This window comes from Prionailurus viverrinus, chromosome A3 (assembly GCF_022837055.1).
Source record: "Prionailurus viverrinus isolate Anna chromosome A3, UM_Priviv_1.0, whole genome shotgun sequence".
Taxonomy (NCBI): Eukaryota; Metazoa; Chordata; class Mammalia; order Carnivora; family Felidae; genus Prionailurus; species Prionailurus viverrinus.
Genome location: NC_062563.1, coordinates 88,725,169 through 88,747,725, shown reverse-complemented (window position 1 = coordinate 88,747,725; position 22,557 = coordinate 88,725,169). Strand labels below are relative to the sequence as shown.

The following is a 22,557-nucleotide window of genomic DNA, read 5'->3' as shown; positions in this document are numbered from 1 at the left end:
CCAGCCCTGCCCTCAGAATGTTAAAAGTCAGGGCCATGATTCCTGCAAAACCACTCCTGAGTCTAGACACACTCTCAGGAGCTTGCACACACAGCTGCTCCCAGCCTTCCCCACCTCTCACACACACTCATGTGTACACACCACACACACGTGCACACGCACTACCCCATTCCCAGGCTATGGATCTAAAACCTACACAAAGGATAGGCACACAAACCAAGAATAAACCATGGAACTAATTCACAGGAGCCAATCTCCTCCTCGCTTGGATCACCAGAGAGGAGTTCTTTTTTTTTTATTTTTTTATTTTTTATTTTTTTTTTCAACGTTTTTATTTCATTTTTGGGACAGAGAGAGACAGAGCATGAACGGGGGAGGGGCAGAGAGAGAGGGAGACACAGAATCGGAAACAGGCTCCAGGCTCCGAGCCATCAGCCCAGAGCCTGACGCGGGGCTCGAACTCACGGACCGTGAGATCGTGACCTGGCTGAAGTCGGACGCTTAACCGACTGCGCCACCCAGGCGCCCCCACCAGAGAAGAGTTCAAGAGGCCAGGCACGTGCTCACATGGGACCCTCCTCACCCCGAGATGGGTGCTGACCTAGGAGCCCTACGAGGCCGAGTGGACAGACCTGCTTATGTATACATTTTGGACCATCTCTAGAATTGGCCACTCCTGACAGAAACCAAACATTTCTAGAACCTGAAAAACTCTCCGCCGTGAGTTTCAGCCCAATGACAACATCAGAACGAGTGTGAGACAACATTTCTAATGTGTGGCAGACTCATACCAGGAAATGAGCCGATGATGGTAAGCAGGTTCATCATGTACAACTAAGGAAGGGGATGGAAGGGACCAAGACAGAAGCCGGATCTCTCAAGAGCGGATTTGAAACTGGGGAGGAGGCCTCAGCTGGGTCCAAAGTCAGGACCTAGTGAGCTCCGCAGTGGGGACCATGTCACCATGAGCACGAAACAGTCTGCTGAGAAACATGGGTTGGGCAAAGAGGAGCCAGGAAAAATCCAAATTCTGCCAGACTTCTTGTCCCTCCAGCCCCCAGAGGGCAGAGACTTCTACTCATCTGGGGAAGGGGAGAAGGGATGTGAGCCCAGCCAGAATTATCTGGCACACCATTTGGAACTCGTATGCATTGCCTCCTGGATATGCCTCAGCATGCCTTGTCCTCTCAAGTGCCAAGGGGTATGCAGGAAGGACGGAGGGAGCAAAAGATTTCCTGATCAACCAAATATGATCAATGGATCTCAGAGAAAAACACAATACAAAATTGGTTTTCCCCAAGTCCCCCATCAGACACCATCAGACCCAGGCTTCCTGGAGACCAGGACTGGTCTCCCTGCTGGCCTCAAGGTTCCTTGAGAGTAGGACAATGTCTTCTCAATCAGACAGGGAGCTCAATGAGGGCAAGGTCCATGCCTCCTCCATCAGAGCAAGCAGGTCTCACTTCTTCCTTCTCCCGGCCCACCTCTGAGGCCCTGACAGCCCAGGCCCTCCTCGTGTGGACACGCCTCCAGGAGCCCAGATTCCAGCTTCCCACCCTTTGCCTGGCCAGCAGCTCTAGCCAGAGTGGCCACGTGCTCCCACAAAGAGCGCAGACCCTGCACTGGCTCAGACCCCAGCCCCGGTTCACTCGTGTCAACGCCGGGAGGACGTCCAGACTGGGCCTCCTCACCGTCTGCCTCTGGCTGTGCTTGTAGCCAGCAGGACTCAAAATAGTCCCTCCCCATCTGAGTCTGTAGACATTTTGAGGGCAGCACACACAGAACGGAAATCCTGCTGGGCAAGCCCTGCACTTCCCTGCACAGACTCAGACAGCCCACTGAGGGGGCGGAAAACAGGAGCCAGGATTGGGTAGCCTGGAGTTTGGGGCTAATTATCTGCCTAATTCAGCTACAAACACCCACCCAGGCCAGAAGGCACTAGTATTAAACGTAGTTGAATCTTGGGTAGGGCCATCCAAAATTTCCACTTGGGTTTTCCCAGTCTAGAGAAGCTCCTTCTTAGACCCATTCAGAGAGTAGGCAGGCCATCCATCCATCCATCCACCCACACATCCACCCACACATCCACCCATCCAGGTAGCCTTCACAGAACATCTCCTTTAAGCCAGTCCTGTGCTGGCATTGATGTCACACAAGAAATGCGCCCCAGTGACTGCCCTGAACCTGGTCTGGGGAAGGTGCTGACACTTGCAGAGACAATCAGGACCTAAAGAAAAGGCAGGGACCAAGATGCAGACAAGACTTGCAGGAAGAGGCGGTGGGGAGGGAGCCAGGGATGAATCCTGGAAGGAAGTGACCACACCTAAGCTGAGTCTTAAAGGATGACCAGGAGAAGAACAGAAGGTGTCCCCGGTGGAGAGGATGGTAGGAAGAACCCTAGAGAGTCACAGAGGTGGGAGAAACAGAGGTCACGGTACCGGTGAGGATTCTTAGCATCAGAGAAACCATAGAGCAAGACCTCGTCTCAGCTCAGCAGCAGCTAGGCCCAGGCTCACAGCAGAGATGTTCCCGTGGAAGTGGCAAAGGTAAAAGGTGCGCGAGTGAAAAAGAAGCAGAAATCAGCCCCGCGTGTCAGAGGGAAGACCCGTGACAGGGCAGCTTGGAGGATCCTGAGCCCACCTTAGCACCCCACCCAGTGTGTTCTCTTGCTCCCAAGGCCAGTATTTGTTTGGTGGTTTAAGGAAATGAGACCCTCCCAAAAAGGGATGCCATCTCTGGGTGAATAAACAGGCCAAGAGCCCGAGGACACAAGTACTGTCTACACAGGCTGGAGGCTCTGCCTCTGGGCAGCTGGGAAGCTCTGGGAAGCCAGCCCCAGATGCCAGGGGAGTGACCAGCATCATGCAAAGCCGGGAGAGGGGTGACAACCTGGAACAGATGCAGGTCAAGGCTGGTGCTCACGGTGAGGCCTTTCTTCATCTGCACTGTGGGAAGGACTGGGTGACCTTGGCCCTACAGGAACTAGAGCAGCCCAGGGCCCAAGGTGGGGAGAAGGCCTCTTGCTCAGTAAGAGATGCCACAGACCTCCTGCCATTCTGTTTGGCACTGGAGTCTGGGTCACCAGCTGGCCCCTAAGTTGCTGAGTACCTGGCAAAAGGATGCCTCTTACCTGCCCACAGGGTTGGATTCCCTTGGAATAAGATTCCCCTTCTCTCTTTTCCTAGAGTTGGGAGGAGGGGGATGGGGCAAGAGGGACTATTGGCTTGAACACAGACCCCTCTTCTTCAGCTGCCTCCAAGGTGCCACCAAACATGAGCCCATAGATGAATCTACCCATAAGGAGGGTTGTGGCTGGGGTAAGACAATGGGGCTGGAGCACCCCTAAAACTGCCTGGTCACTCCCTCCCCTGTCTTCCTTCTCTCTTATTTGCTGCCCCACCATGATTTCCTGAGTAATCTGCAGGGAGAGCCCTCAACACAGCCCTCTAGGTAGAGGGACCTTTTTTTTTTTTCATGCTTTGAGGATAATGATTGGGTCTTACCCAGGAGATCACACACACTGACTTCCCCAACCCCTCCACCCCACTCCTGACCAGAATGAAAAGTTCGCATCTGGGTTCCTCCACCTATACAGTGTCTAGCCACCAGGGAGAGAGATGTCCGATAGAGGCTATGTGATAAGGAAGGGAGAGGGAAGGGCAGCCAAGGCCAATGGAGCTAGCATCTCTCCCAGGGGGCCCAGTTCTCATCTTACCTGGATGGGGATGAGGGGCTCCTTATCATCAATGTCAATGAGCACGTCTTCCCCAGGACTGAGTAAACTCACGTCATCTGTAGGGAAGATCAGTGTCCAGGCCTGGAAGGGGCTGGCTCTCTCAGGGGGCTCGCCCCTCTCCAGCCACAAGACTCAGCCAGGATACTGAGCCAAAAGGCCCTCAGTCTTCCACACTTCTCAATCTGTGTCTTTCTCCTCCTCCCACCCAATTCTTCCCTCTCCTGTCTCTGTCTCTCCCACCTTCCCTCACATTCTCTGTCTTCCCAGTTCTCTCTCTCCCTCATCATGCCATGGAATCCATGCCTTTCTCTCTCCCTCAACTCTTCCCCTACCTCCTCCCTTTGCAGCCCTGGCCTCTCAGTAGCCCAGACCTAGGAGATGCCCCGAGGAAAGCAAGATGTCCACCCTTCTGGTCAGCTGAGCAGAAATGACTTCTCACTCACATCCTGCTAAGAGGAGGGCCTCGGGACACATCTCACCTGGGAAGCCCCTCTGCCCTGCCCCAGCCCCTCTGCCCTGCCCTCTCCATCAACAGCCTCACCCCTACCTGGGCCGCCCTGCGGGGACGGACTCTCTTCAGAGTACTGGTCACACATGAAGCTCTCCAGGGAGCGGACGGTACACTGGCCCACCACAGGCCGGCGGCCAAACTGGCGGTTATCAATGACCTTGATCACGATGGGGGGACAGTAGAGCTCCTCTCTGGGCAGCATCTGGGCAGAGCAGGAGGGAAGCGCTAGACAATGGCCTGAACCCACCTCTGGGAGGTTTCGGAGGAGGGGGGCTCTCCTTCACAGGACAAGCTCAAAGAGCAGAGAATGACCATAAACCCACTCATAACCCCCAACAGCCATAAATCCAAAGTGGTGGTTGGCCAAGCCCAGGAGCTGGCCAGGGGACCAGAAGCCACACACCTTTTCTATCTGCCTCCTGAATGCTGTATGCAGAGGCTGACTTTCCCCCACAGCCTTACCTTCCAAACACATCTAGCTCAGCCCAAAGTTACAACAAGTCTACTTTCCCTGAACCTTCACTGGCTGGGGAGGGGAAGAGGGGAGAAGTTGGCCCAGGACTCAACATTTCTTGCAGACAGTCCCCCCCAAGTGGATACTCAAGAGTTGGCTTACAGACCCAGATTCTTCCCCCTCCCAACCCCAGCCCCAAAAGCACTTTGAACACAACTTGAAATAATTTATATGCTCTCCTTCGGTGGCGGCTTTGGCTCAGCCAAGAGGAGGCTCCTGTTGACAGCCACTGGGCCTGGAATTTCTACAGTGCTTTCATCTTGCAAACCATTTTCCTTTCCTCAGGCTTGCCTTACTCCGGCCACTAGGCTCAGGCAGCCCGGGGAGCTGCAGAGGACTGGGGGCCTGAGGGCCATGGGGGTGAGCCCACAGCACGGCTGGGGGAGGACCCAGTCAGGGAGGGTTTGGAGGAACCATGGAAGGTCAGTCCTGGCAGGCCCCTGGGGGGAGCTCCAGCGGGCTGAGACCTGCCCTGAAAGGGAACAGTGGGTCCCTTCTGTGCACTCGGGATCTGGGCAGGAAGGAGCGAGCTGACCCCATCTGTGCTGCTCAGAGGCTTCCACTCTTCCAGTGAGGAGAGTGTGAGCTCTGCTTCCCCATTTTCACAGACGAATGAGGTGGGAAAGATGCCATGACCTACCCAGGATCCCACAGGGAGTCAGAGCAGACACCCGAGCTGCCCAGGGCCCTGAGGAAAAGTCTAGGCATCGGGACTCAGGAAGGAGATAATAGGGAGGCCACGCTTACCACTTCCATGAAGAGGGTACAGATGTCAAAGTTGGGGTTCTTCCGGAGGTTCTTGATGACACAGGACTGCACGGTCTGGCCTCCACACTCCACCACAAGGCTGGGAGAGGAGATACTGGCCAGCTGGTAACTCTTCATGTTCCGCAGGCCCCATGCCAGGATCTGGGGACACAGAGTGAGGAGAGCGGCTGGAAAAGGCTCAGGAGAGGCTGGGGGCAGGAAGGGAAAGGGCCAGGCTGCCTCCCCACCCCCCGCCCCAGAGCCAGGCTCACCTCTATGGCGGTACGCTGGAGCACTGGCTTGATGTTCTGGGGAACCATGTAGATGTTGGCCTCCCTCTGAGGCGGTGGGTACGGCAGGTCTGTGTCCTCCGACTGCAGGGGACGGCAGGTAGAACAGAGACAACAGTGGGAGGAAGGCCAGGGCAGAGAGACAAAAAAAGGGAAGGAGAGTCGGGGCCGAAAGAAGGACATGCATGGACAGACAGAAACAGAGAGGCAAAGGCACACAAGTAGGCAAACAGGCAGGCAAAAATGAGAACACTGAGTCAGTTTTTGCCAAACACCATATTCTCCAGGATCACAATTTGAGCAGCCTGGCCCAGGATTCAGGTGACCTTGTTTCCAATGAACCCCAGGCCACCCCTCCTCCATAACGCAGGCTCTGATGCATCAGTGAGCTGCTCAGGGTCTCCCCATCCCTGACACACACGACCATGCATGCACACACGCGCACACACACACACACACACACACACACACACACACTGCCCACTTTCATCCTGGCACGTCCACGCCAGCCCCTCTTAATCCCAGAGAGGACCACGTATCCTCCTGCTAGCCTGGTTGTCTTGCCTCCAGGCTCAGACCCTCCCGACATACCATCCACCCTGGTGTCCCATCTCTGTCTCCATCCCCCACACCACACCCTCCAGACACCTGCCAGCTCCACACCCCCACCTCTCGCCTCCAGCCACCATCAGGACAGAACACTTGCTCTGTGAGCCAAAAAGACAATTCACAAACAGGAGAAGGGGACAGAAGTCGCCATCATCCACAGGCACTGAAGGGAGCTGCTGGGGAGGCTCCTTCACCACTATAGACCAGAGATGAAAACAGCATGTGTCAACTCTGCCTATTAAGGGTTTGCCAGAGAGACTTGGGCAAGAATCCTCAGTGATCACGAAGAAATACACAAGGAAGCAGCTGGGGCCAGGCAGGCACACATATACCGCTGTGGATTAAACAACTACCAAGTCTCACAATGGTTAGGAACACAGGTTCTACTCCACCAACTACCGAGCTAGCTAAGTTATTTCATCTCTCTCTGTGGCTCAATTTTTTCATCTATAAAATGGCTATTAAAGTTGCCAACCTCTAAAGATTAGTGTGAGGCCTGAAGAAGTTAACACGACCCTTAGAAGAATGGGTTCATGCGAACCCTCAACAGGTCTACTAGCCCACGTGGCACCTTTGTTACAATTAAAGAAAGATGTCCCTTTCTTAAGACTCTTTACTTCCATGTCAGAAAATCGTCATATTTTACTGGTTTATTAGAACGAGACACTTTACTGCCACCTACTGGAAAATTGTTATAATAAATACAAATATATGATATCTGCCCTGGAAACTGTCTCTCTTTAGACACAGTGCCCTTGTGCAGTGCACAACCTACATGTCCATACAAGAAGGCCTTGACACTCAGGAGATGTTAACCATAAATAAAAGGACTATGACGGATACTTTAGAGCTTGTCTTGTGTAATCTCATTTAACAAACAATAGAATCACTAGATTAATCCTCTAAGACTCTTGCTTTGGGCTCCTTCTCAAAGGATGGTGCATCCACGTACAAATGCCCTAACGTAGATGGTGGGAACAGCTGGAGCACTGAAACACATTGGCTTCCTCCTGCCACAACCAACCCCAGCTGTCACTCTTGCCTGGTGACACACTGATGACACTACACTTCCCTGACCTGCAGCAGTAAGAAGTTCATTTCTAGAATCAGACAGACCTCAGTTCTGGTTCCAGCCTTGCTGCTTTCTAGCTGTTTGACCTTGGGCAAATTACTCAACGTCTGTGACTCATTACTCTCATATGAAGATCTGGGATAACAATACCCTTACGAGCTTGCTCCAACAATTCAATAAGAGAACAAACATAAAGTGTCTGGCACCCAGGAGCTGCTTAGTAAACTGCAGTGCCTGTAAGGATTACATTATTGTGGTCGGTACCATTGTGTTTACCATTAGTGTTCTCGATCTCCCAGGGTGACTCGAGGAGAACCAAGCCACCAGAAGCATCTCTCAGAACGACACTGGCTTCCTATGTATCCCTATGTCATGGGGCATAAAGTGAAGGAATTCACAGTCTTGCTCCAAACCTTCAGTGCAGGTGGTGTGACGTAGGAAGCACCTACATTTGTAGACGGGCTGAGAGACGAATGCTGTCGGGAGGAGGGGTGATGTGTGCTTCACCCTGGAGGCAGGGCCCTTTAAAAGAAGGGTTTTTCCTGAAGGCCTGCTCATGGTCTGTTCGTGGCCTGCTGAAGGCTGATGCCCACTCCAGTGTGGGAGGGGGGCGCCCAGGGGTAAAAACCCAAGGACAAAAGGAGCAAAAAGAAGGGATCAGGGAGGCAGAAAGATCAAACCTTTCTCACGTGCTTGTAACATTCTCCTGAATCACCAGGAAAACTCATTAATATATTTCCCTGCCCAGAGCATTCCTCTCCAGGCCCCCAAACTCTGGGCAGTGTCCCTCCGATTCCTGTTTATCCTTCATTTCCATATGCCCTCTTTCCTCCCGGCTCTGTTGAGCTCTGTGGTGATGCTCCTCTCTACAGGCTGAGACCAGGATCCCCATTTTCAGGAACCTGTTTACGAGGAGGACAGGAAACAAGAACCTCCAGGAGGCTAGGCTCCAGTACCGTTTGGAGGAGGCCCTGGAGGAAGAAGGCAGGTGCACACAGCTGTGGAGCGCCAGGCCCGGCGGAAGCAGGAGGGAGAAACAAGCAGAGACAGTGGTTAGAGGTGTGTCCGCGGGCAGCTCCTTCGGCATGGCGTGAGGCCACCGTTCTCATCCCAATGCTATCCCCGTCCATCTCACTGTCCCCGGGGGTCCAGGGACATCTTTGCTCCCTGCCATTTGTCACCAGGATCCCTGCCTCTGCAGCCCATCCTCCACCCCCCGCCCGGCCTGCATGCCGCCACCACGGTCTTCTGCCCCCTCCACACTGTGCACACTTCACTGCCCATCCCTGCCCTGTGGAGTTATCCCTGTACATCTACACCTAAAGGCTCTCTTGTTCCCCGACCCTGTCCCATCCTGTCCCCCCCAATTCTTCACACTATCTGCTGGATCCTTCCCTTCCCCATTTAAAGATGGTCTCCCAGATCCAGCCCCAGCAGCTCTCTGCATCTTCAGGCAGCCTCCCTCCCTCTCCTCTTTCTCTCTGGAAAGTTCTGCCTCCATCCACTCCCTCTCAAGTTCGATTCCACGAGGCCCTCTGCCCAGTGCACTCAGCTCTGCCCCCTGCACCCCTGCCTTGGAAACTTCTCTGTCCAAAGTCAACAACAACCTGCTTGTAGCTCAGCCCAAAGGCCACTGGCAGGCTCCTGTCCTTCCCACTCCCTCAGCAGCATCCTGCCAGCTGACCTCAGCCTTCTTCCTGAAGCCATCCCTCTGGTGCCTTTACACTGCCCCTTCACCTTCTCCACCCTCACCCTCTGCTGGCTGAGTCTCCTCCTGTGCCCAGCCCTCTCCTGGGCTTTCTGCCCCCGGGCATCTCCCCTAAGCCCAGGACCCATATCCCCAACCTCTTAGAGCTCAGTTCACCTGTGCACCCTACTGACCCCTAACGCTGAACTGGTCACAAACTGGATTCTCTAACTTTCCCCTCAAAACCTGCTCTCTCAGAAACCAGTCCCACCATCCACTTTGACAACCAACCAAAAAGCCCCATGCCACCTTGGCTGTCTTCCCCCACATCACGGTGCCCAATTGACCGCCTGGGGCCTTGGGGATTCTGTCTCCCAAACTTCTCGCATACTCATCCACCCGTCTCCTTCCCTTGGTTTGCACCCTCACCTTCTCTTGCCTGGATTCACTAGCGTCCCCCTAAGTGGTCTCCTTGCATCTGGTTTTGCAAATCCCTCCCAAGAGCCAATGCATGCTGTACTCTGCAGCCAGCGGGAACTTTCTAAGAACGGCATTCTGTTTAAAACCCGTCCAATATTCCCCAGCCACTCAGAATGAAGCCCATACTCCTCGGCATGGCCTCCAAGACCCTCATCTTCTAGTTCCTTCTGACTTCCTTGGTCTTGCCTCCCACTAGATAACCTTCCCTTCCGGGGTCCCGGACAGTGATGAGCCACTTCCCCGTACATGCTCAACCCGGCCCTTCTGAACACTAGCAGGTTGCAGGAGGCAGCACGCTCTCTTTACCTTTGAGGCTTGGAGTTGCTGGTCCCTCTGTCTGAAATGCTCTTCTGCCCACTTCATGTGGCTACATCCTACTCAGACTTCAGATCTCCATTTAAATCTTCCCTGGTGTCTTGAGCTCAAGGTAAGCTTCCACGGCAACGTGACTCACTCCCATTGAAAGACCACCACCCTGTGCCATCTCTGTGTTAAACCAGCAATTCTACACACAGGGACCACAGCTGAAATCTCCATCCCATAACTGCAGGACTATGAATGGGTAATTGAGAGGAGGGAGGGCGGGAAGAGGGGCGAATGGGTGGGTGGGTGGTTGGATAAAGAAAGGACTCTGGCATACTCTCCCCTCCTTCCCAGCACTCCTATCTGCACCAGCCTGCTTCATGGGTCCTCACCAACCCCCTCCCCAGTGCCTGCGTGTGGCTCCCTCTGAACGGCTTCCCATACCACCCACCTTCCTGAATCTAACACATCTTTCAGGGCCTCGTTCAAGTTCTCCGTCCTCCAGAAAATCTCCCAACCACTCCGGAAACTTCTTACCACCCTACTCTCTGACTTCTTTTACCTCTAAGTGACAGTGTGGCCCGGTTTCCCAAGGCCCTGGCTGGTCTCTGACACCTCACTGTGAGAGAGTCCTATGGCCCTGGCCAGACGGTCAACTCCTGAGCCTACGTTTCCCAACCTTCTCCTGGTCCGTCTGACTTGAGGGGTTCGACACCTCCTTCCAGGAAAGTGATTCTCAATGTGGCTGGGCTTCAGTGATCCTTACCACATCTGGGGAAGCATATCAGCACTGCCAGGCAGGGATAGATGTAGACTTAAAGTGTTACCAGGACATCCTAATTCACTGTCCTAGGTGAGACAGGGACTCTGAGGACCACAGACCTCAAGGGCAGGCATTCAAAGCCTAATTAGACGAAGCCACATCTGACCAATCCCTTCCTTGCTTACCCTCCCCACCCACCCTGAATGCAGGGCAGCCCCAGGACTGCCCCACGGATGGGTGTGCAGGGAGGGTGTTTACCGAGCTGCCTCAGATCAAGAGGACAAGGACCCAAGGATAGGTGAGGCTCACTCCCCCATCAGAGCAAAATCTACCCTTAAGCCCCCTTCAGTCTATCTGTCCAGTAGGCCAGCTCAGGACAGAGAGCTGAGGACAAGCCATGAGGGGGACTTCCTCTCCCAGGTCCTAGGGCCACCACACTAGACAGACATTCATTTCCAGGGCGGGGTTGAGGGAGGGGTTGAGCTCCCCCAGCCACCTAGGTTGTCCTGTTACCAGTAGCCCATAGACCGCCCCCCCTACCTGACCTAGCAGGATACAGTCAGAGGACCCTCTGGACATTCAGATCCTGGTTCCTCCGGGAGGGGAGCCCCAGGCGGGGGCAGTCAGGCATGCTGGGAGGGCTCCATTGTCTGCCTGCCCCACCCAGCTCGTTAGGAACAACATGTTGCTCTAATTACACTTCCCAGGAAAAACAGTGTTTTAAATTAAGGCCTTGGGGGAGGGAAAGGGGGATGGGGACCACTGGGTTTATTTTCCTGATTGCAAAACACCAAAATTTCCCTTCTAGTGGATTTGGGGGTGCGGGAGAGTACCTCATATACATCTCAGATTAAAAGCCATACCCGGGATTTGGAAGGGGACACAGTGACATCTGGTTGGCCCCCTGAGCCTTCAGTGAAAACATCCACGGAGCATGCAGTCCCTTCTCCCAGGGCATCCCCTGCCACAGAGCAGGACAGAAGAAGCAGAACCAAGCGTTCTGAACCACGCCCCCTTCAATGGTCAAGTCTGCAAGCCCCAGCTCACCCCAGGTGGGATCTCTCTCTCTCTCTGCACATGCTACACATCCTTGGGGCCCCTGGTTGCTAAGGAAACCTCCACCTCTTCTGCTGCCCGTGCGTGCACGTGTGTATTCTTGCGCGTGTACACACTCGTACACACTCACACGTGCATGTGCACGCTCTCCAGTTCTCAGGAAATCTAAAATTGCAGTTTCTTTGAACTCATTCCCCTTGGCAGCACGGACCGCCTTTGTTCTCCAGACGAAAAGGAAAAGAAACGAGACAGAGGGCTCAGAAGAGGCGGGGAGAAGGAGGGAGACAGGGAGCCAGAGGCCAAGGAGCAAACAGAGGAAGAGGGAAACAGGAAGGGAGAGCAGGAAGAGGGGAAAGTGGGCAAGGCTCAGGAAGAGGGAGGATTCTTACTCTACTCTGGCAGAGAGACAGGGGAGCTGGGGAAGGAAGTCCTCCCCTCACCCAAGCTCTCTGCAAGGACCCAGGTCTCCCAGACGTCACCACAGCCTCAAAGACACAAGACAAGAGACCCGCTTCCCCACCAGAGCCCCCCAGAGAGGGCTGCTCCAGATGGGCATAAAGCCTGGGGGAGGGGAAATCATGTCAGCCAACAAACCGGCCCCAGGCAGGGCCAGGCCCCCAGTCCAAGACACCGCCACCTAGCCCCCTTCCCCAACCCCTTCTGCCAATCCTTGCTTCTGATGCTAGCTCAGCATCACCTCCTCCAGGAAGCCATCCCCACTGTCCTCCATCTGCTCTGGGAGCCATCGGCATACCACGGACACATGTCGTTCCCGGACACTCCCACACAGGCATGGGATGCACTGGCCAGAGGCACTCCCCACCAGAAAGGCCATCCTTAAACCATCCTTCAGAGTCACAAAAGCTTTCGAGGGCTCCCGTGGCCACTGGCCCAGAATCTAAGCTGCCAGCGGGCCTTTTCACAACCCTCAGGGAAAGCAGGAACACTCTTCACAGGGATCAGGCCGGGAGCCTGGAGGGTGCTGAATAGGGGGATACAGGCAGAAGCTCGGCCACAGCAAAGACGAAAAGCCTGCTAAAGCGTCAGGCTTCCTGTAGGACAGCAGCAGCAGCCGAACTCACCTGGCTACCCCATCCCTGGGGACCCTTAAAACTAAATAGGACCCAAGACCTTGGCATGAGGCTTAGCCTATAAGTGCAGGCAAAGTGGCTGAGCTATGGAGCCCCCAGGTTGGGGTAGGGGCCCCTGAGAATGAGGGGGTCCACGAGATCATCTTCGGGAATTGTTCCCTGGACCAGCTGATACTCCAGTCATCCTACTGGGCCTCAGACCCTTTGAACCTGCCGACTCAGCCCAGTCCTGTGCCGAGCAGACCCCCAAGATTTGCTCTCCTCTGGCCCTGCTGACCCACACCCCGCCTCAGTCTGTGGCCTGGCTGGCTCTGTAGCAGGACACTTGGCTCTCTTCGGGGTCTGGCCCAAAAGCGGCAAATTTTGATTTGCTTCCTGACAGTGAGACCACAGCCAGATCCCTGCTCTCGGAATCTGAGCCTTCACTGTTACATATTACAAATCCAGTTATTAAGGACTTTAACTTTTTTTTAATAACTCATCCCTGGGCTGGGTCTTCTTCAGAGCAGGCTGTGGGTTTTGGCCACAAAGTGCTCTCAATCAAGAGAAAGGGCTCCGTGCTGCTTCCCTGGACAGGACTCTGCTCCCCTTTCCAAATCGGCAGTCTTTCGCAACTGCAGCCAGAAGCAGGAGGCTGCCTGTCAGGCCTAATTACGGCCAGCTCACTTGGCGGACCCCACCTCGGTCTGGGAGCAAAAGGAAGTGAGGTAAGGGGCGCGGGGCCTGCGGATCCCACATCCTGACCCTGCGCTTCAAGTCCAAATTGCACTGAAAATGTCAAATGGTGTCCGCTCCCAGCCTGGGGATTCCCTGATGGCAGGAAGTGGCTGCCCTTTACCCAGTCCGTCTGACCAGGGCTCTCCTTCCTGTCTTTCTGCCCAGGCCTCTGCCCCTACTCATCCCTAGGACCCGCTCACAGATGTGTAGGAGGCTGTAAGGGAACGTGCTCCTCATCCCTCATGGCAAAGGATAGAGCCTTGCTTCCTCTGGAGGCAAACCTCCATCTTCTTCCAGAACCTAGGAATCCCCAACCCCACCAGCCCCTAAAGCAGCCAGGTCCTAAACTGGTGCTTGGCCCCTTGGGCCAAAGGCACGTTTCCTGTCTTCCTGCAACAATGTCTGGCTAATGCTACCTTCACCAGAAAGGCTTCCTTGACGACTCTGGCCCCTTATGAACATTTTATTCTTGAAAACACGCCATCTGGTACTCAGCCAGATGAGACTCTGTATTTCTGCCAGGAGGTCTGGGTGAATCCAGCCTCCAACAGGGCAGCAAGCCTCCTGGGGCCAAAATCATACCAGGATACAACCCACGCAGCTGTGGATCCACAGTGTGGGGAAGAAAACCCAGTCAGATCTCTGAATGGCAGACGCTCACTGGGGCACCAGGAACCCAGAAGGCTCTGGGGTACTTGTCCAGGGGCAGTCCTTCTCCTTCCCTCTGTCCCTGCCCACCTACTCCCAGCTACAGGCCACAGCTGTGAGGGTTCAGCTCACCTCTTCCAGGATTCCTGATGTATCCTGCACCTGGGCCACACCATGGGATAGTCCGCATCCAGAAGATTGGGGGGGGGGGGGGGAAGAGAGGAGGGGAGGGTAAAAGTTTACCATTAGTGATGAGGAGCACTAGCCTGGGGCAGAGATCCACAAACCAGATGTCATCCTAAGAGAAGCCAACAGAACCCACTTCCCATCAAGGGTAAGGGTGATATGCTTCCAGCCATGCCCTCCACATGGTCCCTGAGAAAGAAGGGGTGATGGGTGTCGATGCAGAGACTGGTGCGAGAGGCCAAAGCATAAACCTCCAGCTCAGGCATCTCTAGAAGGGACAGGAGAAAGGAAAATGACAGATGGTGGGAAGGGTCCCAGACCCTGTGCAGCAGCCCCAGGAAGCAGACAGGCTGGACACCCTGGAGCTGCTGTTTCTACTGGAGCATGTGGACTTGGAGAGGCAAGAAGAAACAGCCCAGATCCCCAGGGACTGGCAGGCCTGAGGGCGGGAGCTTGGGCTGGACAGGAGAGGGAGAAGGAAAAAGACTAGAGGGGTGGGGGGCAGAAGCAGAGGGTAGAGTTGGGGGCAGGGGGCAAAGGACAGCCTGCAGGGTAAGAACTGTCTGCAAATCGCACAGGCTACCTCATAAGCAGAGAGGCATCCAAACGGAGCCTGCTTCTCAAAGCCGCAGCTGAGCCTGGCGGAGAATAGTACTTCCTGAATCGCATAAGCAGGGGTACCAGTAAAGGGTCTGCATTTTCTACCACGACCCCCAGAAGAAGAAGGGGGAGCAGGAATAAACTCGCCACCACTAGCAGAGGGAGGAAAACTGCATCAGGGTGGAAATGAGGAGTTGGGGAAGAGTCTAAATCACAGCTTCAGGAACTCAAGCGTGCGTCGGAATCCCTTGGGGGCTTAGTCACACACAGGTTCCTGCGCTGCACCCTCAGGGTTCCCTTTAGTAGGTTTGAAGTGGGACCCACGAATCGGCATTTCTTACATTATCCCAGGTGAGACTGCGGTGAACACCACTGGGCTGAGCCGACAGTTTTCAGCCCTGGCTGCACATTAAAATCCCCTGGACAGCATGGAAGGATACCGGTGCCTGGGCCACTCCCCCAAGAGATTGTATTCTGTTTGGTCTGGGGTGCAGCCTGAGCATTGCTGATTTCTAAAGCTGCCCAAGGGATTCTTTTTTTGTTTGTTTGTTTAATGTTTATTTATTTTGAGAGACAGAATGAGCACGAGTGGGGGAGGGGCAGAGGGAGAGAGGGAGAGAGAATCCCAAGCAGGCTCCGTGCTGTCAGCACAGAGCCTGACGCAGGATTTAAACCCAGGAACTGCTAGATCATGACGCAAGCTGAAATCAGGAGTCAGATGCTCAACCAACTGAGCCACCCACAGCCCCCAGAAGGGGGTTTTGCTTCCCCATCAGGAAATAGAACCCTGGTCTCCCACGTGATAGAGAGGGATACTCAACACTCTACTAATGAAGATGTTTATTTTTGAGAGAGAGAGAGCACGTGCTCAAGTGGTGGCGGGCAGAGAGGGAGGGAGACAAAGGATCTGAAGCAGGTTGTATGCCAATGTCAGTGCACCGCCTGATGCAGGGCTCGATGCAGGGCTCAAACTCACAAACTGTGAGATCATGACCTGAGCCAAAGTCGGATGCTTAACTGACTGGGCCACCCAGGCACCGTATCTAAAGCTGCCCAAGGGATCCTAATATGCCTACTGCTGAGAGCCACTGGGCTGGGTGACCGTGAGGTCATTTCATTCAGAGAGTCTGTGATTCTTGGACTTCTCAGGGAAGAAGGGCAAGAAAGGCCAGAGCTGGGCAGAGACCCCACCCACTGCCCACCTTGCCCCTGTGGTCCCACCAGGGCCTTCCCCTGCTTGAAGGCAGGACCGTAATCGTGTATGCCTGATAGCACTTCCTGACCCCGCAGGGACTGCAAACCAGGAGGCTGGCAGTCAGTTAAAGAAGAAAAGGTAAGGGGCATCTGGGTGGCTCAGTCAGTTAAGCATCCGATTTCGGCTCAGGTCATGATCTCGCGTTCTGTGGGTTCAAGCCCCGCGTTGGGCTCTGTGCTGACAGTTGGAGCCTGGAGCCTGCTCTGGATTCTGTCTCCCTCTCTCTCTGCCCCTCTCCTGCTCATGCTCACTCTCTCTCTCTCAAAAATAAACATTCAAAAAAAATTAAAAAATAAAATAAAAAAGAAGAAGAAGAAGAAAGGGTAAAAGCAAGACTTACCTCAAAACCAGGAATATGGTGGATGGCCGGCTAGGGTGCAGAAAAAAGAGAGCTTTTAGTCAGGTGCCTTTCACCCAAGGCCCCATCACCCCCTCCTTTCTGCCCTGGCCAGGCAGACACATTTCCAACTGCAAAATGACACTCGTGGAATAGGTCAGTGATAAGGCAGCGCAGGGGTTTGCAGACTTATTTGGAGGACTAGGGACTCCTCAGAGGAAGCTGGAAGTGATGGGCGACTGCACGGGGAAGCCAGACGCCTCACCCAGAGTAGCCCGATTTCTCTCTGGCTGACACAGGGAGGTTCACATTGCAGTCAGAGCAAGTTTAGAGATATGGCTCTAAACCAAATGCCTTATTTCACAGCAGGGAAGTGGCCGGCCCTGGGTCACACAGCGAGGCCCTGGACGAGGCAGCACTAGAACAGAAGTCCTGCCCGGACCCTTCCATGGAGATGCCCCCATCACAATTAAGCTTCCCCAAACCAGATCACAGAGGTCCTACTCCCAGAAACCATATCGACTTATGACCCAGGGAAAAATATATCCAATGGCCAGAAGATTCAAACATTCGAACACAGTCCAGGTTCCAACATTCTCCCCAATAGTTAGATCATGTCATGCTTTGGGGTTTAGAAAAGATGGGCAAAACCCGTCCTCAGCAGGTGGCCTGACAGCAGGTGGCTGTTGGGTGTTCCCCACTGAGTTCAGGTCCCTGGTCGGGGAAGAAGGATGTATTGCAGCCCCTCTCCTCCACTGGGGCATCCTCTCCCTGTGCCCCCCAACATTCCCCCACTAGGTACTCCCTGCCTGGGCCTCCTGGATCCAGGCATGAACCAGCCTCACCTTCTCTCTCTGGATGAGCTCAAAAGAGGCCAGCAGCTCACCCGCTGGCTGGCTGCCCCTAATCAACGGGAACCAGGCCAGCCGGGGCATCCGTTCCAGACTTGGCTGACAGATGCAGCGTCCCATGAACTCGTCGGCACCCTAGACCCGGCATGGAGAAAGAAGAGTCAGCATCTCCCAGTCCGGGGCTCTGGGTGGCCTCAGAGCAATCACCAGACCTACATCTGGCCTCCTGAACTAGAAAGGGACTCAGGAGTCAGGGCAGCCCCCTGGTGCAGAATGGTGAGCTCTGCCCCCCTTAAAAGAATGTGGGGACAGTATGCAAGTGGCCTCCTGCCACTGTTGCTAGATTTGAATTCCCATCACGGTCGAATATCCCTCTAACTAGCCTTCACCTTGATTTCATTTAATCAAGCTCTGAGCCCATTAGAGACCAGGGTGGCACTAACATTTCTCCAATGCCCTCAGCAGAGTAGGGATTCGACCTTTCCAAGGGCTTTTGCCTCTCCTTTAAATTCCCCATTTCCAGCTGGGGAAACGGTGATCACTCATCAAGTTAAATGAGTCTTATTAAAATGATGTTTTCATCTTATCATCCCTCTGCTCAGGCACCATCCATGGCTCCCACTCCCTAGAGAATAGAGCCCACATCTCCTCCCAGCATGGAAGGCTCCTCATGGAGCCTGCTTGCCTCTGCTGCCCTGCCTCGTTCTCTCTGCACATCCCCCACTCCAGTCTGCTGGCCTCTGCTGCCCTCTCAGCCCCTGGCCTTCACATGGGCCATCTCCCCTGGCCGTACTGCCCTCTGCCCTTCTAAGCCGTCACCCACAGCCCTGCCCAAGCTTGGCCCTCTGGCGTGGTCCTCTGTGACCTCACTGGCCTGTGATTCTGGCCTTGTGATCAACTTCCCCAAGGGGACAGTGGCAGGACCTGGGTCTTGGCCAGAGGGTATGGCAGCTCTCACAAGCCCTAGTGCCTTGCCCAAGGCCCTCATCTGGAAAGACCCAGAGTGGAATTGGAAGCCACTGCCTGCAGTCACACCACTGCTGGGGACGTCCCGAAGAGCCATACCAGAGTGGCCACCAGCTCCTGCATGGACGCCCACACAGCAGGTGATAGCCCAGCACCAACCTCTCAGCATGAACAGCAGCCAGAGGCTGGGAGTGGTCCTGGAGGCCCCTCTGGCCCTGGTGTTGCCCCGTTAGCTGCTGGGTCATGGAGAGGTTGTGGGGAGGGGATCCGGGGCAGCCAGACCAGCAGGAGCTCGAGGCAATGGGTATTCACCAACAGGTACGGAGTTATTTGACTATGTTAACAATGCACACAGCCTCTGCTCTCCCCCAGGACCCTGGAGCCCCACACCCAGAAGCCATGGCTCTTCTCCCCCGGTGAGATCCCTCCCAGGCACTGGTCTGCAGGGGAGAGGCAAGGTCAGAGTAACATTGTAAAAGAGGAGGTGGGATGCTATTGGAAGAAAGTGTCTGTGTGCTGCCGGCCTCCTGGCCAGCCCTGCTCTAGCACTTGCACCTGCTCCTCTGCCTTGTCCCCCCGCCCAGCACATCCCGGTCCTCCTCCCTCCCTCCTCTCCCTGCCCCAAAGGTGCCAGGCCCTGTGCTCTTTCCCAAACAGTCCCAAACAGACTCTTCCTCCAGTTGCTCATTCCCCTCGCTGAGCCAAGGGAAGTGCTCGCAGGTGGGCTTCCCCAGCCCAGGCCCGCGTTGCCCACTGCGAGTGGGCCCCCTCCACCTGGTGGGACACCTTAAACAGCATCACCTTGCCCCACCCCCTGCTGACCACACCCTCCCAGAGCATCTGACATCCAGCCATGGCAACTCTTTCTGGAAACATCTTCCGAACCCTTCCCCTCCCCTTTTATCCGCGGCCACCCCACCAACCCAGGCCGGACCTCTCTGCTACGCACGCTGTCAGCCAGCCCAGTCTCTCCCTTTTCTCTTTTTTTTAAAATGTTGCTCGGCCCCGTCACTCCCTGCCTACCCTGGCCTCATACTCCTTTCTCCTTCCTCCCAGCCTGCCCTCTGCTCTCCTCAGTCTCCCCCTGCCCCACACCGTGCTGCAATGCCCCTGTGCCTTGCCGCAACACCCCAATCACATTTCCTTCAGGGCCTAGGTCTGCCCCACGGCCTTCCCTCACATTCCAGCCCAGGGCTGCCTCTCCCTCCCGGGAACCTTCTAGAGCTGCACTGCCCAGTACCTGTGGCTATTTAAATTTGAAGCTTAATTAATTAAAACTGAAAGTTAAAATTCAGTTTCTCAGTTGCACTAGTCACTTTCACTGCTCGATCACCATGGGCGTCGAGGGGCTCGCATTCTGAACGGACAGCCGTAGAGCATTCCCAGCATCGCAGGAGGTTCTGTTGGACAGCTCTGGAGGGCCCTGCCTGTGCTACTGGAGGATTCCCTGCTCTGTGGGTGATTCTCGGCTCCCACCTAGACTGGGAACCCCAAGTGCAGAGCCACTCAGCCTAGCACACAAATGCCTGATAAACGTTTGTGGAGTCAATGCAGCTCTCAGATGGGGACAAGGAACTGGCCTGGGATCTTACAAGCAGGTTAGAGGCAGAGAAAGCCTGACCCCCAGCCAAACACCCTTTCCAGTTCCATCCCCTGTGTCTGCCACCGGCACAGCACATGTGTGAGCAATCCAATTTTAATTACTCTAGAATATTTTTAACTGCCCTGGAGGCTGTGGGGTCAGGGAAGAGGCCACCTGGCTGGGTAGCCCTCACAGTGGTGTCTCCCCCTGACTCCTGCAGGGCGTGGGCAGTGAGGGGACGAGGGAGGAAGGTAAGCAGACTCACGTAGGTGTCATGGTCATACAGCTCCACCACAATGCTGGGCGGTTGCTCGGCGATGCCAGCTGGCTCACCAAAGATCTCAATCTCATAGAAGATGAGTGTCTGGTCCCAGGTAGGGTTCAGAGTGTTCTTCGCCACCACGGTCTTCTGGCTCTGGTGCAGGAAGGAGACGATGGCGTAGGGATCTGTGTGGGCCGGGCACAGGGAAGGGAGGCAGGACACAGCAGAGACCGTGAGAGTCGCCCGCTCAGGAGTCACGCGGACCCCAAAGCTGGAGCAGAGTCATGGCCGCCGTGCTGCAGCAAAAACCTACAGGTGGGAGCCCACTTCCCCAGGGCCCCTCACCTAGGTCTCTGTAAGGCCAGCTGGTGGGACACAATGGGGAAATAGAGACAAGGTCCAGGAGAGCAGGCCAGAGATCCAAAGAACTCCCCTACTGGACTCCTCCCTGGGCTGGCTGCCGGAGGCCAGGCCCAGCTAGAGGAAGCAAGTGCCCAGATGATGCATTCATTCCTTCATCCAGCAAGCATTTATTGAATGGCTTCTACATGCCAGGCCAGGAACTAGGTGCTAGGGGCTGAGAATACATACAATTGAAGCAAAAACATAATCCATGCAAGCAACCATAAAACCACAATCCTGGTCAGCACTTTGAAGAGTGCATATAAGGTGCGGGGGCATGTGTGAGACAGTGTGAGAGAAGGGCCTATCTTCCTCAAGAAAGGGAGAGCAGACCAGAGATGTCGGTGCCATCAGACCGGGGTGCCTAGGCCTGCATTTCAGCAAGCCCTCTCTGGTGGCCACACAGCCTGGAGGGAGCAGGGACATCAGTTATGAGGTCTCTGTGAGCATGGGTGATAGTGATGCTTAGATGGGCAAGGACACCAGAGGGAAGCACATGGGCTCATAAGCTGTTTAGCAGTAGGTGGGGTTCAGAGGAGCCCTGCGATCCCTGCAGCTCCCTGCTGCCCCAGACTATTTTGCAGTCTTCCAGCCCCAGGCATGCTGGCTGGGGACCCGTGTGCTGGCAATTCCCCCTGCCTGCTTCCAAAGGGAAGTTGGTGTTACTAGAGAAGATCCTACGGCAGTGGCTCTAAAATGTGAGCATACAGCAGAATTACCCGGAAGGCTTCCCCAGACTGCTGGGCCCCACCCCCAGAGACGTATTCCTCAGGTCTGGGGTGGGGCCTGAGAATTTGCATTTCTAACAAGTTTCCAGGAGTACTGATGTGGTGGTCTTCCAGGGCCACACTTTGGAAACCAGTGAAAGAGAAAGTCCTACGGAACTGAATGCGTGTAACTTGGGACAGGGGCAGAGGGCCCAGAGGTGGAGCTCCTCCAACTTCTCCAATTAGGATGTCAGACTTGGTGCAGGGTCCAGTTTGCTGCCATTTTGTAAGACCCAGAGTACCAGGCATTTGCACAGGAAAGTCTGGAGATGCAGGAAGCTGGCAGTTGGATGCTAGATGTCTGGGAGGGCTGAGCCCAAATGCTCTCACACGTGCCTTATACCCTTGGCACCTGCTCCAGCCTGCAGCATCCTGCATCCTCTGAGCCTCACAGTTTAGCCCCAGCGGTGCTCTAACCCCCATGTGACCTCAAGAGACCCTCAGCACTAGAGGTCCGGTGCTGGGAGGTCCAGCTATAATGCTGGGGCTGAGATGGGGAGAAAGCACTTCCTCACAAAGGGAAGGGAAGCAGGATAGGTTCCTTGGCCATAAGGAGTCCAAGTGGCACACTATGGCCATTGTGCAGGAGGTGACAGAGAGTGACCGTAGAAGAGGTGAAAGACTGGGATGGAGAGGGGGAGGACTCCCATCAAGAGATGAGGAGAGTAGGATCCAAGATTCTGGCTGTTGGCCGATGGGCTAGTTTTAAGGGTGGGGGAGATCCAACTTAGGAGGCAGAAGCCACGGGCACTCATTGGCTGAATAATGCTGGGTTGGGCTAACAGGAGGGAGCCACCCACACGGAACCAGACTTTAAGCACAAAATCACAGTGCAGTCAAGCCTGGAGGGCTTCCCGAAGGAAACTGGTTGTGAACTTGATCCTGTGGGTAGAAGAGGGCAATGCAAGGCCCTTGACAGGGGAAGGGACAGAGGAGACATGCCCACCCATCCTGCCACCGCTACCTGGTGGAAGCCTCCCTGGCATGGGGCTCCCCCTTCCGTGCACCGGCCCTGGCAGGGTGGGCCCCAAGCACTTCCCCTCCTGCCCCTGGCAGGGCCCAGCGGCGTCTGTGCATTTAATGAAACCGTCTGGCTGTGATACCATCAGTTCCAAGCTCGGCAGA

The 22,557-nt window shown here is 55.0% G+C and overlaps 1 protein-coding gene across 25 annotated transcripts in view; it reads right to left on the bottom strand.

The window, feature by feature from the left end:
- The window catches only part of DYSF (dysferlin), a 225,478-nt gene that overhangs the window by 62,635 nt on the left and 140,286 nt on the right, over positions 1–22,557 (bottom strand). For 16 of the 25 annotated variants that reach the window (XM_047851380.1, XM_047851378.1, XM_047851374.1 and 13 more), the window contains 8 exons: positions 20,267–20,448; positions 17,448–17,588; positions 16,606–16,635; positions 14,357–14,386; positions 5,781–5,882; positions 5,509–5,670; positions 4,284–4,449; positions 3,716–3,792 (listed from right to left, as the gene is read on the bottom strand). In XM_047851380.1, the coding sequence (XP_047707336.1) occupies positions 3,716–3,792; positions 4,284–4,449; positions 5,509–5,670; positions 5,781–5,882; positions 14,357–14,386; positions 16,606–16,635; positions 17,448–17,588; positions 20,267–20,448 (890 nt within the window). Of the gene's footprint in view, positions 1–3,715; positions 3,793–4,283; positions 4,450–5,508; positions 5,671–5,780; positions 5,883–8,435; positions 8,478–14,356; positions 14,387–16,605; positions 16,636–17,447; positions 17,589–20,266; positions 20,449–22,557 lie in introns of all 25 variants that reach the window. The other 9 variants (XR_007150698.1, XM_047851369.1, XM_047851376.1 and 6 more) reach the window with 1 other exon arrangement.